General features: G+C 46.0%; 1 protein-coding gene across 1 annotated transcript in view; it reads right to left on the bottom strand.

Annotated features, from left to right (window-relative positions):
• The window catches only part of XRCC1 (X-ray repair cross complementing 1), a gene marked incomplete at both ends in the record, with an annotated part of 29,520 nt that extends 14,275 nt beyond the window's left edge, over positions 1-15,245 (bottom strand). Inside the window, 3 exons of the mRNA XM_084257989.1 lie at positions 4,912-5,022; positions 14,679-14,771; positions 15,195-15,245. Coding sequence (XP_084114115.1) covers positions 4,912-5,022; positions 14,679-14,771; positions 15,195-15,245 — 255 coding nt within the window. The remainder of the gene's footprint in view (positions 1-4,911; positions 5,023-14,678; positions 14,772-15,194) is intronic.
• Positions 15,246-15,823: the final 578 nt, after the last annotated feature.

The following is a 15,823-nucleotide window of genomic DNA, read 5'->3' as shown; positions in this document are numbered from 1 at the left end:
CTTCTAACTGTACCCAGTGCTTGTATAAATAAATAAATAAATAATAATAATAATAAAAGAATAGTACTGGAAAAATGATATTAAAAAAAAAAAAAAACACCCTTAGGTTCAACTGTTCATTTCCTCTGGACATATCCATTCTGGTTCATTCTAACCTTTAAAAAAAAAAAAAAAAAAGAATTGAGTGACTTTAGCGAGATGACAAGATACAACGTCTATATACAAAAATCACTTGTTACTGTTACCAAAAACTGGAAAGTGAAATCTTGACATGATATCATTAAAACAGTATCAACAGAGCCTCCCTGGTGGCTCAGGGGTTAAAGTCTCAGTGCTATCAAGCTATCATTAGCCACCACAACATGAGTTCAACTCCCGATCAGCGAGGTGACCCACAAGGCGAGTAGACCTTTCCTGTCTTGCCCACTGCTCCCCTCAGCAATGTATTTCAGTAGATCCACCTGTTCTGCTGCCCACTCTGTCTCTGGTGAATCCTCTCACTCCCAGTTCTTGTATGCATAAGTAAATAAATCTTAAAAAAAAAAACAAAACAGCATCAACAACTGAGACCACAATAACAGATGCTAAAACTAGTGAGTTTGAGAAGAAGATTAGAGTCTCAAAGTATTTCCTCACATCATACTTATTAATTACCAAGGGCAAAATAGTAATTTTCCCGTGGAGAAACCTGGCTGAAACTACGGTAACCAATGACCCATGTTAATGTCTTCAGTAGTGAAGCAAATCGACTGCTTGCGCCTCACAATCCGAAACACTGGGAAGAACAGAACATCACTCTGTGGCATTCTGGCCCCAAGTGCAGAGCTGGAATTTTATCATGAGGCAATATCAGGCATTTTGTACAATGGGTGATATTTTACAAAACCACTGACCTTTACTCTTGCAAAATGTCAGTGACATAAAATACAAAGAGAGTCACAAGAACTGTTCCCAGTAAAAAGGAAACCAGGAGATGTGACAAATCAATGCAATGCATGATCCTGAATCTTCTGGTTCCATGAATAATATTAATGCGGCAATGAAGAAAATGCAAACAAGACCTGAGATCCGATGATAGAAAAGTACATCGAAGTTAACTTCCTAATTTTGATAATTGTACTGAGGTTCAAGAAGCAAAGGTCTTTGTTCTTAGGAAATATCCATTGAAGCAGGGATAAAAGGACATCACATACACAAATTACTTTCAGTACAGTAAAAAAATAAAATGTACATATGTGTTAACATCCGGGAATGTTTAGCAGGGAATATAAAGTGAAGAGGACTATTTCTGCAACTTTTCTATATGTCTGAGAGTTACCAACAAGCTGGTTTTATTATACAGAAGTAAATACAAAGGATTGGCGCGGCCCATGATACTCATGCTGTCTGACAAAGGTCCGGGCATGGGGGAAGATTTCTGAAAAGTCAGAAAACTCGATAGCTGGCTCCTGCTGCTTCCTTTCATTTGTTTGTGGCAGTTATTGAAACCATGGAACTCTTCTATAAGCTTCAAAATAACACAATGAATGTTGGCATTAGTGCCAGTAATGCACACTTCAGTAGTTTGAGAAAAGCACTTTCTAACATGAAATCACTCCCGACAACTCTCCACGCCCCTCAATTTATAATTCTCCATGCCCCTCAATTTATAATTCTCCACGCCCCTCAATTTATAATTCTGTTACTATGAGTAACACTGAGTTCTCTAGCAAGCCATGCTTGGCAGAGCTCTTGGAATCGAGCCTGGCAAAAGTCCCCCCACAAGAGAAAGTCCCCGAGATGCCCCAGGAGGCAAAAGGGTCCGAAAAGCACACACCACATGCTGTTCTCATGACACAGGGACCCCCTGGTTCTATACAGGAAACAGAAGGCCGCCCTCAATTTTACAATGCCCACTTAGCCTTGTTTGAGTTACCTAGCTTGACTGCTTGAATCACGTTGTGTGTAGTACCTGTTTCTATTTTCTGAATAACAAACATCACCTAGGAAAATATGTAGCCATGTTAATGTAACCAAGCAACCAAGTTAATCATATACTGGGAATATTAGAAAAAGAACTGTGCACTGTTAATGATCATTAATAATTTCTGAAACAATGTAAAAGTGAAATCACATGATTGTGTGATGTAATGATCACATAAAGAATTTCTGATGTATAAATAAAGGCCTGCTGAGACCCTCAGGAGGAGATACTTGCACCAGAGATAGTGTCTGTGTCCACCTCACTCCACTTCCCCTCAGCCCCCCAAGTTTTCGCCGACGCTGTCCTCTCCTTTCAGGGACTCCTGACACGACATTCAGCTGGAGTGGGTCTCCAACAAAGTATCTGTAATATCAAGAGAATCCTGAAGAACAAAGTTGGAAATCCAACACAAACTGATTTCATTATTACTATTCAGACAGAGTAGTACTGAAATATGTGTCAATGGAACAAAAGAGAGTACAGAAATAAACCCACGTGTCAAGTAATTTTTAACAATAGAACCCAAATAATTCAGTGAGAAAAAGAGCTGCTTTTTAAAAAATTTTCAATAAACATAAAAAACAAAAAGGAAAAATGACCCTTATCTCCTACGTCACGCCATATGCAAAAATTCATCTGAGCTGGATCAGAGATCCAGTTGAAAACATAAAGTTTCTAAAAGAAAACATAGGGATGGGGCCTTCCCAGTGGCGCAGCGGTTGAGCTCTGGGCTGCGAAGCTGCCCGCAGCCTCTGCAGGCGCCGGTACCTACCACATGGCGCGCAGATCTCTCCTGCCATGCCCGCTGCTCCCCTCAGCAGTGTACTTCGTCAGTCTGCCTGTTCTGTTCCCCGCACTGGCTCTGGTGAATTCTCTCACCCTCCCGTGTTTTTGACTGTACCCAGTGCTTGTATAAATAAATAAATAATAAATAAATCTTTAAAAAATAATAATAATAATAAAAAGAAAACATAGGGATAGTGGTATGTAGACTAACCCCTCCCCAATAAAAGATCTCCACATCCTAATTCCCAAAACCTGTGAATATAGCAAAAAGCATTCTGCAGATGTGATGAAGTCAAGGCTGCTTAGATGGGGAGTTTATCTGGATTGTCCAGGTAGGTCCAGTATAATCACAAGTACTTCTAAGAAAAAGGGAGGCCTGAGAATCAGTCAGAGAAGTAAAGATGGAAGATTTTAGAGTAATAAACTTGGTTGGCAGAGGTTGCAGGTAGCCTCTAGAGCAGGAAGAGGTAAGGAAATGGATTCCCCAGAAGGATCGCAGCCCTGACACCACCTTGATTTTAGCCCAGGAAGAGTAGATTTTGGACTTTTGACCTCCAGAACTATAAGCTAATATATTTATGTTGAGTTGAGTCATTGAGTGTGTAGTAATTAGTTACAGCAGCAGTAAGAAGCTAACACAGGGACTATTATCATTACTTTGGGATGGGCAAATATTTCTCCTAGGACACGAAAGTCACTCACTAAGTGTTGGAAAAAAACTTTGAGAGACTGAACTTCATTAGCTTTTGCTCATCAAAACACTCTGTTAAGATATTGAAAAAGCAAATCACAGACTAGGAGAAAAATCTACAATACATATTTGGGGGGAAAAAAGACTAGAAAAAAATAAATGGCTAACATCCATGGTAAAATAAACACCCCAATAAAAAATAAGACTTGACTAGACACTTCATAAAATAAGATAGATAAATGCCTAATAAGCATGGGAAAGGTTACACAGTGCCATTACTTGTCACGAAAATGCATATTAAAAAAGACCAGCAATATCAAGTATAGATAAGGGTGTGGAGTAACTAGAACTTTTACACCAAAGGGAATATAAAATGGTACAACTACTCTAAGAAATCCCCAGACAGAAACCTGTACAACGGCATTATTCCTAATAGTCAAAAACTGGCAGCAACAAAAACTGGCAACAGCCTAGAGGCCATCACCAGGAGAAGGAAGAAACCCTGTGGCTGACGCTGACAAGGGGGCATTACAAGGTAGGCAAGTGAACAAACCATGAGGGGCGCACAATAGGGAAGAATCACAAAGAACGTTGCATTGAGTGAAAGGAGCGAGCCACAGAAAGAGGACACATGGTAACGTTCCATCTAGGTGAAATTCTAGGACAAGCAAAACTAGTTTTGTCTGTAGTAACAGAAAAGAGATCAGAGCTGGCTTGAGCTGGGGGTGGGAGGCGTGACAGCAAAGGGACAGAAGGCACCTTTCAGGAATGTTGGAAAGGCTCCGTGTCTTTACTTGGAAGATGGTCACACAAATGTATGTTTGCAAAACTGGCCAAGCACTGTATTGTATGTAAGATATTCTGAATTACAAATCATTTTTCAATGCAAGAAAAGAACCTATCTCATGGAAAATTGGTTTATTCACGTAAATTATAAACTTTGTCCCAATCTTTATCCTGTCACATTTTGTTGATTACCCACTGGCTATGATCTCACCAATATAGCTCTAATTAATTCAGCCAGTAAAAAAAAAGAGGACTGTCCCAACTTATTAAAATCTTCACAGCAGAGCAAAAGGTTTTCTTTCTTCTGGTAAATTCTGTCAAGTAAAGTGATTGACAGAGGCATCCCAAATGAAATGGAATCTCAATTTGCTGGGACATCTGGGAGAACGTCCAGGTGCACACAGTGGGTGGGAAGGGGTGGGGAGAAGAAAACTTGCTAGCGAGCAGTAATAAAATCTAAGAACAAACAAGTGCCTTTGGTTGTTTATGCCAACAACCAGTCCATGCGATCCCTTCCCTGCCCTGCAGTTTATCTCCTGTGGCTGCTTTATCTCCTGGTCCACCAGGCTCCTCCAGAGGGCAGTGGCCAGTGTGACTCATCACCACCCTGGCCTGGCACCCTAGAAACCAGCCCCCCCCCCAACAGTGTGCTCAGCAGGGGGACCCCGCGCAAGGCCCTGCTTACTTCATAGTCCTGCTCCCCGGCACCTCCAGCTGAGCTGCCCACCAGCACCTCCACGAAGGCTGCACCGTCGTTCCCGATGTCCACACTGTGTATCTGCTCCTCCTTCTCCAACTGCGGGGGATAGAAAGATAGTCAGTGTCTGCTCTACTCCTGGGCTCACTGTGGGACCTCAGATGATGCCCCCCCACCCCACACCGGGGCCACCAGGCCCCTGGCATGCAGCACTGGGCCTGGCCCAACAGCAAAGCTCGAAAACTCTTCAGAGTAAAGGCATAGAACCCTTCCAGACAGCCTGATGAGCTTCTCACGTTGCCACCAAGGGGATTGCCTTGGTAGCACCTGCCAGAGCTGCCACTTCATTTATTCCAATAATGGTGCAGACCCAAAGGCCCAGTGGCGCAGGACTTCAGGGGAGCATCCTGACACAAGGACTTGGTCTGGTTTCACTCGACACTGACTCCTGGGTGTGAATCCCAGTTCCTCAGGGCTGGGTTGACAGAAGGACAGTAAACCCCCAATAAACCATTTGCTGAACAAACAAATGCCCCAAGTTGTAACTCTGGCCTGCCACATGCTGGCTTCATGGCCTTGTCAGATAACCTCTTGGAATTTTAGTTTCATCCTCAGGAAAAGAGGGACCATGGCCATTATCCAGGATCATGCACGTGAATACCAGGGCCATAGGGCATGGCATCAGCAGGAGCTCTACTTCTGTCGTCAGGAGGCATTCATAACCACCCCTGCTCAACACTTAGTTGTCAAAAGAAAGAAAGAACTATCTGTAGGAAGGCCTCCCTCCATAGGATCTGCCACTCCTGCAGCAGAGAGCTGAGAGGGTGGAAGGTGGTAAAGGCTGAGACGAGTCCCTGCCCTCCGGTTGCAAGTTCTTGGATCCTGGGATGACAGGTTATCACAAACCTCAGAGGTAGCCAGGCCATCACCTTACACTGTTCCCACCCCAGGTCATCTGAGGTTTCGCTCAGCTTTATCAACAATCAGTCAGGAGGTGGCGCAGGCATCACATGCCCATGGCTGGAAAAAGGACAGCCCCCTGAGGGGAAGGGGCTGAAACGGCCAGAGCCTGGATGAGGCCAGCCTGCACATCCAACCTATGCCCTCCCGGGTGACAAACACAACCTCTCTGAGCGGTGGTGTCCTCATGTATGAAAGAGCAGAGTCATCCCAATAAGCCTCCTTCTGAAGGGAGTTGAGGTGACACAGAATTATACCCTCCACGGAGCCTGAAGTGAACATCTAAGTGCTCGCTGTACTCCAGACAGGTAATACTGGTATCTCCGCCCCTCACAACGGCTCTGCAAGGCAGGGGTTATTATTATCTTCATTTCACACGTGAGTAAACGGAGGCAGGAAGCGGTTATATAAGTCTCTCAAGGTCACACAGCTGGTGAGCAGCAGAGCCAGACGGAGCCTAGGCAGGCTGGCTGGTGCTCCTCCACCACATCACAGGGGTGCTGAAGAGTGGGGGTGGTGAAGAGGGGGGTGCTGAGGGAAGGGCTTTCCCCAAGGGGAGTAGAGCTGGCCTCCTGGTGATTGCCTCAGCCCCACCATTGTTCCGGTTCTGAGATGGTTCTGGCATGGTATGTGGTGCTGCCCAGCCACGCAGCAGGCCCAGTCTGACTTCTCAGCCTTCTGCCACACTTGATCACCCTCCAGCCGCACCAGTCTTCCTTCTGTCCCAAGAACAGGCAGGCTCCTTCCCACCACATTCCTTGGCACCTGCCACTGTCCTGCCTGGACCACTCCTCTGAACTCTCCCATGGCTGGCTCCTTCCATCATGCAGGTCTCTGCTCAGATGCTACCTCTTCAGATCAATCAAAGTAGCCTCCCTATATGCTACTGGCTATTCCCTAATGCTGCTTTATTTGTCTTCGTTGTCTTCACTTGATATTTGTTATGTTTTTTCATTTGATTTTTGTTCAGTATCTGTCTTCCCCACTAGATATCTAAGTTCCATGAGGGCAGGGACATGTCTGAGTCATTCCCTACTGTGTCCACAACACCAAGAATAGGGTCTGGTTCCTCTCAGCTCTGCTTACTTACTGATGTGTGATCTGGAGCAAATGGTTTCTGTTCACGCCCTTGGGCCTCAGTCTCCTAATCTAAATTGGGGCAAGTAACAGCTTCCACCATATAAAGTTGTTGTGAAGATTCAGAGAAATACAAAGCCCCTACACAGTGCCTGCCACCAGGCAAACACTCCCTAGATGTCAGCTGATATTGTTATGATAGGTCTTCAACACGTTCCTCAGGGCTGGGTGGACAGAAGGACAGTAAGCCCCCAATAAACCATTTGCTGAACAAACAAATGCCCCAAGTTGTAACTCTGGCCCTGCCCTCCCTGACCAAGTGACTTTGGTGAGTCACTTGCCCCAGTGTCCCCATGTGTTACAAAGGGCTAATCATGGCTAACACCTCCAGATTGTTCCCGTGTGCCCAGGGCTTGTATACAAGTTTGCTACTGCTGCTCCAACAAATAATCACAAAGTTAGGGACTAAAAAAACCTTACAGATATGGAGGAATGAAGTCTGAAATTTTATCTCTCTGAGCTAAAATCAGGGAATCGGCTGGGCTGCATTTTGTTTACTTGTCTTGTTTCCAGTTCCCAGCAGCTTCCTGCCTTCCTCGGTTCACGGCCCCTTCCTCATCTTCAAAGCCAGCAAGCACCTCACTTGGATCTCTCCTTCCATCCTCATGCTTCCTTCTCTGTTCTCCTGCCTCCCTCCTTCCTTTACAGGGATTACACTAGGCGCACCTGGATAACCCAGGATAATCTCCCTATCTCAGATCCTTAACTCCATGCCATGCACAAAGCAAGTCTCGTCTGCCATGTAAAGTAACATACCCACAGGTTCTGAGGATTAGGACATGGACATTCTTTACTGGAGCATTCTCCTGTCTACCAAACTTGGCTAAGCTCTTTCTGGGCCAGGCGTCACTGAATCTTCACAATCACCTTAGTAAGGTGGGTCTATTACTGTCCTAGTTTTATTGGTGGGGAAACTGAGGCTCAGGCAGGTTAAACAAGCAGCTCATGTGTCACACACAACTAATGACTGGCACAGAAATTTTCACCAAGTACTTGACTATAAACCAACACTATCTCAACTCCCCAATTTCAATCATTGAGGTAAAACCTCCACATTTTTACCTCTTCTACTATATGAAATACAGGTCTTCCCCTACATGTAGTAGGATGTGGATTTTTTTGTTTGTTTGTTTTACATATATTAGTATTGTAAAAGAGCAATTCCTACTTCATAAGTAACTACTCATACTTTAAACATACACATATACTACATTGTATTTCTTCTTTTTGATAAAAAATGAACTCTGATGAAATGCTTATACATGGAAATAACCCAAATGTCCATCAAACTGTGAATGGTTATATAAAGCAAGGTATACCCACACAAACGGAATAGCATTCGGCCATAGAAAGGGATGAAGTACCGGGCCTCCCCCGTGGCGCGGCAGTTGAGCAACAGGTTGCGAAGCTGCCCGCAGCCTCTGCAATGCCAGTTCGATCCCCGACCGCCAGGTGAGGGTCCCACATGGCGCGCAGACCTCTCCTGCCGCCCGCTGCTCCCCTCAGCAGTGTACTTCGTCAGTCTGCCTGTTCTGCTCTCCGCTCTGGCTCTGGTGAATTCTCTCACCCTCCTGCACTTCTGACTGTACCCAGTGCTTGTATAAATAAATAAAATAAATCTTTAAAAAAAAAAAAAAAAGGGATGAAGTACCAATCATTCCTTCCACAACATCAAGAAGATTGAGCGGTATTATAAGTGAGGGAAGCCTGCACATGAGGCCACATATTATATGATCCTATTTATATGAAATGTCCAGAATAGACAGCAGGATTGACAGATTCACAGATATCAGTGTTTGCCAGGGGCAACATGGAGAGGAAGGAATAGTGAGTAACTGAATAATGGCCATGGGCTTTCTTTATGACTTAAGGAAAATGTTCTGAATTAGATATTGGTTGCAGAGCACCATCAATATTTTGAAAAAACTACTGAAATAAACATTTTAAATGGCTAAAATGGTGAATGTTATGTGATTTTATCTCAAAAAAATATATAGGAAGTGAGTGTTCATTAAGTATGAGAAGGGTTTAAGCACAAGCTGACACACCTGTGGCCCAGTTCTGTGTGCACGTTTCTTAGGAAGACACCCACACAATTCGTAACAGTGGGACAACAAGGTCCCTAGACACTCTGTTTAAAAGCTGGTCCACATAAAAGGCAATGTGAGGGCCTCCCCTGGTGGCGCAGCGGTTCAGCGCTGGGCTGCGAGGCTGCCCGCAGCCTCTGCAGCGCTGGTTCATTTCCCCGGCCACTGGCGAGGGTCCCACAAAAAAAAAGGCAATGTGACACACCATTTAAAAGAACAGATCCGGGCCTCCCCTGGTGGTGCAGTGGTTGACCACTGGGCTGCGAAGCTGCCCGAGCCTCTGCAGCGCTGGTTCGATCCCTGGCCACCTGTGAGTGTCCCACATGGCACATGGACCTCTCCTGCCACGCCTACTGCTCCCCTCAGCAGTGTATTTCGTCAGTCTGCCTGTTCTGTTCTCCGCTCTGGCTCTGGTGAATTCTCTCACCCTTCCGTGCTTCTGACTGAACCCAGTACTTGTATAAATAAACAAATCTTTAAAAAAAAATAAATAAAAATGAAAGAACAGATCCAACCCTGTGCAACAACAGTGGATCGCCAAGATATTATAAAGAAATCTCCAGATATTAGAAAGCAGGAGGATAACAGCTTAATCTACCATGAACTTTAAAAAGTAGGTAGCAGGGCCATATACATGCTATACAGATACAGAAGGACCCAGGAGGGCCTCGCAGAGACTGTTAACTGTCATCTCCCCTACAGGGAGGAATTGGGTAGTATAAGTCAAGGGAAGGAAAGAAGAGGGGCAGCAGGTGGGTAGGAGGATTACCTTTTCAGGTACGGCTTTTTTTTGGTCTCTTGTACTTTAAACCACATGCATATAATGACGCATCCAAAAAGTTAACAAAACCACAGTGGTTATCTGCACAGAAAGGAGGACTACACGGAAACAAGGAAGGACAATCTACAGCTACACTAATGACATGGCTGGAACTGACAGAAGCCATGCTGAGTGAGAGCAGCCAGACGTGGAAGTATAGACTACATGACTCCATTTATAGGAAATGCAAAACCAGACAAAATCTGTTAAATCTCTGGTACTGAAAATCAGGAGTGTGGTTACCCCTGGGGAAGGGTGGGAGCACACTCAAGAGAAGGAGCTCAAGGGCATGTGGGGTCACGGTAGCTGAGCATGGTCTATGACTTGACCTGGCTGTGTGGTGCACAGGCTTCAGTCTGTGGGGGTTCACTGAGCTGTGTGTTTTGCCATACACATTACATGTCAAAAGAAGAGGAGGGTAGGGGTATGCAGGAAGGGTTGGTAGGTGCTTTGTTCACTTGCAAAGGTGGCAAGAAGCCCCTGAAGCAGCCCAATAAGCAGGCCAAGATGGATGAGGAAGATAAGGCCTTCAAGGAGACACAGAAAAAGCAGAAGAAACTCAAGAAACTAAGGGCCTCCCCGGTGGCGCAGCAGTTAAGCGCTGGGATGCAAAGCTGCCCGCAGCCTCTGCAGCACCCATTTAATCCCTGGCTGCTCCCCGGCCACCGGAGGAGGGTCCCACATGGCGTGCAGACCTCTCCTGCCGCCCGCTGCTCCCCTCACCAGTGTACTTCGGTCCTTCTGCCTGCTCTGCTTCCTGCTCTGGCTCTGGTGAATTCTCTCACCCTCCCGCGCTTCTGACTGTACCCAGTGCTTGTATAATAAATAAAAAATAAATAAATCTTTAAAAAAAAAAAAACTCAAGAAACTAAAAGCAAAAGCTGTAGGGAAAAGCCCCCTGACTTCAGGTAGAACTAAGAAAGCTGCAAAATGTTAGCTATTGGCTTGTGCCTGAGAAAATGGTGGTCCTCAAGTCCATTCCTGTTTGAATGTCTGGATTCCCTGCCGTAACATCTGTTGCTACTAAAAACTAAAATGAAGTATCTTGGAGAATGCTGTACATTTAAGAATAAACTTTTGGAAAAATTAAAAAATCACAGGCTGGCTCATCTTCTCTTTGGCTCTTCCGACTCAGTCATGTCTACCTGAGCTGTGAAGTCAGGGGAAATCATGCCCAAGTGTGCTGTTTTCAGTCTTGGTTCTACCCTGAATTGTGCACCACCTGGAATCCTGGAATTAATCCAATGCATTTGAAATAGCAAAAAAAAAAAAAAAAAAAAAAGAAGAAGAAGAAGGGGCGTTCCAACATAAAACACCACAATGGCAAACCAAGTAATAGAAATTCACAGAACCCACCTCCAATGAAGCGCTGGAATGACATCTGGATGGTCACCCAGCCATCCCCTCCAGCCCAGGAGCAGTCAGCAAAGAGGTTAAAATGCCCCTCCTGGGAGCAGGTGACAGGCTGGTGACAGAGCTTCCTGTGGCCAAGGTCAACAAAAAAGGTGTGTGGAGTTGTCACGAGCAGAGGGTTGAACCTAAGTGTGGTAATATCCAGATGTTGCGAAATATTGTTTGGAGGAGAAAATCCAGGGCAGTAAAAAAAAAAAAAAACAAACCCTACAAATCAGTTCACATGTCTTGGTATCCAGAAATTTCTGCCTTATAACTCATTTGGCAAGGAATCAAAATTAGTATTCAGTGAATCTGGACTCACCCTGATATTGGCAACCACAAATGCAATGATAGTTCTCAGGCTCTGACATGGGGCAAGTAAAGAACAGTGCACCACCGCTTCCCCTGTATCTGCCCTGCACTCATCCTCCACATGGGAACCAGCATTCCAGGAGACCTAAGTCAGATTCCATTCCTCCTCTGCTCAGAGCCCTTCAGCGGCTCCTCACTCAGCCAGTGAAAAAGCTGAAGCCTTTATGATGGCTTTCAGGCCTAAGTGTGTTAGGGAATCTTCGTCCCTACCCCATTAGCTCCTCTCCTACCCCTGTTCCCTGGCTAACTCCACTCCACCTGCACTGACCTCCCTGCTGTTCCCCAACATGCCAGACACAAGCCTGCCTCAGAGTCTGCGCTTCTTCTCCAGATATTTTCATAATTCACTTTGCTCAGATGCCACCTTCTCAGGGAGGCCTTCTCTGACTCTTCATTTAAATAAAAACTTCTTGCCACTGCCCCTCCCTTGGCTGAGGCATTCCCCATTCCCTTTAATTTTCCTCCATGGCACTCATCACCTGACATTTGTCTTCCTCACTGGTTTGTCAGTCTTTCCCTACAAATGTCAAAGTACCACAGGCTGAACATATTGGCTGCACTCTTACTGCTATTAGCCCAAGTACATTCAATAGTGCTTAGTCTACAGAACATAGACCCTGCTGCATCCATGCTTGTTGAATGAATGAACTAACATAGGAATCCCCCATTACTAAGTCCACAGGTTCTGTCTCTGTGCTGACAGCTCGCACACTTCTATGTCTAGTGCCATGTGTGATCTCTTACTGCCTTCTGCACAGCTGATGTCCCAAAATCACAGCACACCTCGACATCCCAACTCAGCTGATCAGCTCCTCAAGAAGCCCCTTTCTCATTTTGGTAATAGCTGCATTATTTCCAGTCTCCCAGGTCAGAAATTCTTGGGCCTAATTCTGGTCCCTCTGGCTACCTCATCCCCCATGTCCTATCTCTGCAGCTTCCAGTCTCTCTGTTCCCACTACAACTGAAGTATATAACAGAATGTAATTTTCCTGGGGTCACCTGATCCTAAGAGAGTCCAGGAGACTCATCACCCAGCAATAAAAACCTGGATTCCTCCCTTTATACAAACACCCTCATGTTGACAGAGCCTTTATGCAGACATTATGTCACCCACTTTTCACAACAACCCTGAGCTTGGGTTATTCCAATGAACAGATGAAAAACAACTTCAGAGAAATAAAACAATTTGCCTGAGGACACAGAGTGAGTAAGAGGGAGAACTGGGGACTTGAATCCAAGTCCTGTCCCCAGCTGTCAGCAACCTGTATCTCCTTAAGTGTAAAACACTGTCTCTAGTCAAGTTGCATAACTTCTCTGGACCTCAGTTTCCTCATCTATAAAACAGAATAATAATGGACTCTAGGTCACTGGGTTTTTATGAGGATTCAATGAGTTAATCCATATGAAGTCTAGAATGGTGACTGGCAGCTGGAACAATGAATAAATGTTAACTCATTATTATTACTATTTTAGTGACTGAGGAGTTTAAACTCCCAAAATCATTAAGAAACCTTGTAGATCTGTGTGTTTTTCCTGGGGAGAAAATCCTTAGCTTCTAATACTTAAAAGATTCTATGATCAAAACTTTACAGAAGTAATGGGCAAAAGAAAGACCAAGAATATGGTCAGTATTGAATACAAGTACATGAGCCAGACCCACAACCTCCCCCCTCCCCAACAACTTTACAATCAGAACTAAAGCGGGCCTCCCTGGTGGCGCAAGGGGTTAAAACAAAACCTATGAAGCTATCCGCAGCCGCTGTAGCACAAGTTCGATTCCCGCCCAGGGAGCAACCCACATGGTACAGTAGACCTCTCCTGACTCGCCCGCTGCTCCCCTCAGCAGTGTATTTCAGTAGATCTGCCTGTTCTGTCCCCCACTCTGTCTCTGATGACTCCTCTCATACACCACACCTCTGGCCTATACCCCAGTTCTTGTATGCATAAATAAATAAATCTTTAAAAACAAAACAAACCTAAGGAATATAACCAAATCAAGAAGGCAAATATGTAAACACAAAGCAGAATGACAAAGCAGCTATGAGCACCAACAGCCATTATCTTGGCACGATAATGGCTCCTACATCACACTGGTAAAACACCCAGAAGAGCACCAGGCAAAACCAGATGCTTCCAACACACTTAGCTCGTTTCTCCCAACAGTTTCTTATCCATAAAAGGAACATCCTGCTTGAAATTCTTTTTTTTAAAGATTTATTTATTTATGCATACAAGAACTGGGGTACAGGCCAGATGTGTGGGAAGGTGAGAGGATTCACCAGAGACAGGGTGGGGGAACAGAACAGGCAGATCTAGTGAAATACACTGCTGAGGGGAGCAGAGGGTGAGACAGAAAAGGTCTGCTATGCCATGTGGGTTGCTCCCTGGCTGGGGATCAAACTCATGCTGCAGAGGCTGAGGACTGCTTCATAGGTTGTGTCTTAACCCCTTGGGCCACCAGGGAGGCCCCTATTTGAAATTCTGTAAACATCTCAGGTCAAACCACCCTTTCCTCTTTGCTGCCAACACCAAGTGGCTATGGTACAGATTCAGTGATCACATGTTCAAAGAAGCTGGTCAACATTCCAAAAACAGTAGCTTAGACTGACCATTTCACTCCTCCCCTCTTTATGGGTTAGTTTCCTCATCTTTAAAATGAGGGTGATTGGTCTGGATGATCTTCGAGACACCTTCCATCCCTGAGTCCACTGACTTTAGAAAGGCAGATACAAAGCAGTGATTGACTCTGTTCCAGCTGAGGAAACGAGGCCTACCTGGTCATTCCTATGGTCATCCCTGGCCTACTCCTTGGAAAAAACCTTTCTCCTCTGCTAAGGGCCATAGTGATCATGCTGCCCAGTTTCCGGGCAAGGAAGCTGAGTATCAGAAGGGGAAGTGCCTCAACCCACTGCCAGCTGGGTCAAGAGTCTGGACCCTGGGTTTCCAGACTCCTTTCAATGAGATTAGAGGGAGGGCAGGATCACCTGGAGCACCACAGAGATGGTCCTTTCTCCTGCCTTGGCTGCTCGCCATTTCCGGTAAGTGTCTGCCTTGAGAAGATTTTCTGCACAGTGGGTCTGGAGATAAGAATGGGAAAGGTGAAGTTAGCATTACAGAGACGAGCTAAGTCCCCAGGTCGCCCATGTATTCTGTGTTCTATAAATCCTCTGTGACCTGTCAGATTTAAGTTTTCCCCTCAGTGCCACCATAATCTATCCTGAGGCCCCTGCAACATTCCCCGCCGTGAGCTCACCTATGCGTCTCCCATGAAACCCACCCCCATTCCTCCTTTTCTCTCCGGAAGTTCCACAGACACCCGGAAGTTCCCCTATTCCACATCTCACAGAATTCACTTACAGTCTCCGGGAAATTCCCCCCACGACCCTCCGCAGACTTCCGTAAAGTTTCTTTTTACATTTCGAAAGTTCATATAGAGCCCCCGTCCTCCCTCCCCCAAGAGGCCCTTACGTCTTGCAACCTCCCCCACGCCAGTCCCTCACCGAGTCCTGACTACTACAGGACACGACATGGCGGAGGCGAATCTCGGGCATGTCAACGTCGCGGGCTTCGCCTGGCCCCAACGCTGAAGAAGGGTCCGACTTTGGGGGGCGGGGAAGGGACGGAGGGGTTCTCCCTGAGCGGGCTAAAGTGCGCAGGCGCGCGAGGCTTGGTCCTTTCAAACCGCGGCGCGCTGGCGTTCGCGTCGACTCTGCGCAAGCCCGGTCGCGCCAGTCCGGAGCGAGGCGCTGAGTTCCCTAGGCAACCAGCCTTCCCTTTAGTCCCGCCTCCCTCTTGCCCTACCACTCTTTAGTCCCGCCTCCAATGGGCACCTAGCAACAGGAGCGGTCTCCCTGATTGGTCCTTACAAGAATTTGCCGTTTTCATTGGACGACGCAGTCATCGCTCAAGCTAAAGCCTAGAAAACAAGACCACTAAGTAGATTTTCATAGGGAGCTGGAAGCCACCGCAGCAGGGTCCCCCTCCACCGGTTCCTACGGCTACACTCTTCTTCCCTAACCCCCCACCACACACACATACGAAAAAACTCTCGGACTTCTCTCAGGGTCATGCCCGAGCCCAAGGACCCAAATAAAACACAAAGCATGCGCCCAAACCAGATGCACACAAC

Source organism: Talpa europaea (genome assembly GCF_964194135.1).
Source record: "Talpa europaea genome assembly, chromosome: 16".
Classification (NCBI taxonomy): Eukaryota; Metazoa; Chordata; class Mammalia; order Eulipotyphla; family Talpidae; genus Talpa; species Talpa europaea.
The sequence above is the reverse complement of the archived record's forward strand: the minus strand, read 5'-3'. Positions and strand labels throughout refer to the sequence as shown.